We start from the raw sequence: 3,011 nt of genomic DNA on the forward strand, positions 1-3,011 counted from the left end.
ATTTAGAGTTGGTGTAAAGATAAATAGAGTCAGTGAGTTGAAGTTTTTAGGTGTTATTGTTGATGAGAAACTGACACGGAAACCTCATATAAATTATCTAAGAATAAAACTAGCTAAATCTATTCTATTGCTTTACAAAGTAAGGGACTTGTTTAATGATAAAACTCTGTTTATGTTATATAATGCATCAATTGTTCCACACTTGGTCTATTGTGTTGAGGTATGGGGGAAAGCATGTAAGACGATTGCAAATCCTGTTTTTGTTTTGCAGAAAAGAGCTATAAGAGTAATCAGTCGAAAACATTACCATTATCCATCTAATATATTATTCTGTAAACTGAAATTATTGATTGATTATAATATTTTGTTAGTTATTTATAAAGCTCACAAAAATATAGAAAAACTTTGTAAAAAGAGAGAGAGCTGTTATATTCTTAAGAGGACGGATGTTCATGAGACCAAAATTTAGAACCAGTTTGAAAGACCGGTCGGTGCACCTCAATCCAAGGAGTGAGTTTGTGGAATAATCTGGAAAATGACGTCAAATGTGCCAAATCAAAGCACATGTTCAAGAGAATGATAAAAGTTGGATTACTGAAAAAATATGAAACAGTTTAATGTGTAAACATAAAATTTGTTGTTCTAGAAAGATTTGATGTTCTTAATTTGGTTTGTTAACTTAAGATTACTATTGTTTGAATTTATACTTGAGGAAAAAAGGGGCAGGTATAAGATTTTTTTTTCTTTAATCTGCTTCCTTTCATTTCATTGTATTTGTATTTTCTTTTATTTTTATTTTACATAAAATTTAATTTGTTTTCTTATGAAATGAATAAAGTTAGACAAACAAACAAGCTTCCTTTGGAAAGGTACAATCAATGCAGAAAAGCTTTAGATCAACATGTGCTCCCATTCAACAAACAAATCTGTTGAACAAATCCTACATCAGACAAGAATGGGACAAAATTCCCCTCAAATTAAAAATAAAAACTCCAGCAACTGGTCTCCTCAGATCCTCTACATTTATAGATTGTTGTTAAAAGAAGAGGTGATGCTTCACAGAGGGAAACATACCACTATCCCAACTGTTTTATGTGTTGCTGCCATCACATTCCAAAGGACCTTTTTGTTCCRTTAATTAAAACTATGCTCCATTGTGAGTAGAACGTGGCTTCMCGTATATTTCACACATCCCAACCTTGTCGGACTTGAGATTGCATTCTTGTGCTTGTGAAGAACCTGGGCTCATATGATGAAGGTTACATCAGTGTGCTGTTATTAATGTCACTTTCCAATAACGATGAAACCAGACCTGGCAAGAAAGATCCAGAATGAAGGACATGAAGGCTGTTTGGTGATCAACCTTTGGCAGTAAACATGTTCTAAACTAATATTAGAACTGCTGCATTGCACGGGATGGGATTTACAAGGGCTAACAATAATCTATTTCAAAAAATCCTTAGCATGGGCTAAATTTATCTCTTTTTTTATATTCTCCTTTTCAGAGAGACTTTTGGGTCTGAAGTCAGCCAAGAGAAGTTTCCATCAATCGCAAAGTTAAGCTCCACATTTCTCCAGTGGCTCGGTGCTAATCAGCGTGCTCGCTRCTGCTAATACGAGCTCAGGAGGGTCGCGTGAACTCGTGGAGAAAGCTCAGACGGACAGAAACAGGTGGCACGGCAGAGGAAAGGCAGGGATGCGAGGCCGTTATATTTCCCCTCTCCTGACGTATAATTTTAGCCACCTGAAGCTCAAAGTGGGCAAAAGCAGAGGGGAGGGTCGTCTGGCCTCTGTCAGAGGTACAGAAATAAACTGAGCCGCACTTCTCATTCCAAACCACTGCCATCATAAACCGCCTGGGTGCAGCCGTCCACTTTTACCACGTAAAGAAGGAACGATGAAGGATGAAGGAACGCTGTTTTGTCAGGGGTCTGATCTTACCTCACTGCTTGCTTTGCTCTGCTTCTTTGCCTTGATGTTGACAGGGGCCTCATAAACGCTTGTGAATGTGTTGTTCCTCGGATTGTGCCTAGAAGCAAAAAAATAGACAAATCAATTTAAATCAAATAGGAATCGGTCAAAATGTCTGCCATAAAATGTGTGAAAATAAAGCTTTTGTTTCAGAAGAATGGAGGAATAAAGCACTTACACGGAGCAGTACGGCCTCTTCTTGTGGCTGATGAAGTTATTGGGTGTGAGGACCATCTTGCAGATGTCGCAGTGAAAGCAAGCTTTGTGCCAATTCTGACATAAAAAGATTAGATGAATTACTTTTTAAAAACCCATGATAACACGGCACGAGTTCCTGTTGACCAGTTCAGTGACTTATTTTCCAATGTCGCCAAATGTACACAAAATGTTCACATACCACCACAGTTTAACCGTTTAACTGAGCTGTCATGGAAGATGTTAATTTCAAAATGTTAAATCTTGTGATAAACTGTCCTTTACCTGGTCAATGCAGTTGATCTTTTCTGCTGGGTAGACCACAAATCCACACCTGGCACACGACTGCATCTTGAATGTTTGTCCTTCTCACAGAAATCAAAATAAAATAAGAAGTCTTTCTGTCGGTCGCTGGTCAGATTGGGGGGTGTTCTTCTTCGTGCTAAACTCAGCTCTGAGTCTGTGAACCTCTAAAACTGTCTCTTACTTGAAACCATGTCCCATGTTGGATCAGACCACCCACCCCCTCTATGACCCGGGCTTCAGGACTGGCTGAGAGAGACAAACACCGAGTTCACATGTTCCTGTGTATGAGTAATGCTCCTAAATGAGACAGTTAGTTTGATTCTGCTTTTCTTGTCATGATCTCATTATGACATAATGGTTTTATTCACTTTATAATTGTCTTAGTCTTCACCAGTTAATTTTATCTATGAACACAAAACTTACCTCTTAAACCTATTATTGTTGTTATTGTCTTTTTGATGAGTTTTATTGCAATTGTTATTGTCATGTTGTAGTGCTTGCCCCTGCTTTCAGGACAAATTTCTCCCACGGGAGACTAA

General features: G+C 38.0%; 1 protein-coding gene across 1 annotated transcript in view; it reads right to left on the reverse strand.

The window, feature by feature from the left end:
- nrap (nebulin-related anchoring protein) overlaps positions 1-2,664 on the reverse strand; it is a gene marked incomplete in the record, with an annotated part of 27,192 nt that extends 24,528 nt beyond the window's left edge. Inside the window, 3 exon segments of the mRNA XM_014007567.1 lie at positions 1,942-2,029; positions 2,150-2,244; positions 2,452-2,664. Coding sequence (XP_013863021.1) covers positions 1,942-2,029; positions 2,150-2,244; positions 2,452-2,517 — 249 coding nt within the window.
- Between the last annotated feature and the right edge of the window lie 347 nt (positions 2,665-3,011).

This window comes from Austrofundulus limnaeus, unplaced genomic scaffold, assembly GCF_001266775.1.
Source record: "Austrofundulus limnaeus strain Quisiro unplaced genomic scaffold, Austrofundulus_limnaeus-1.0 Scaffold43, whole genome shotgun sequence".
Lineage (NCBI taxonomy): Eukaryota > Metazoa > Chordata > Actinopteri > Cyprinodontiformes > Rivulidae > Austrofundulus > Austrofundulus limnaeus.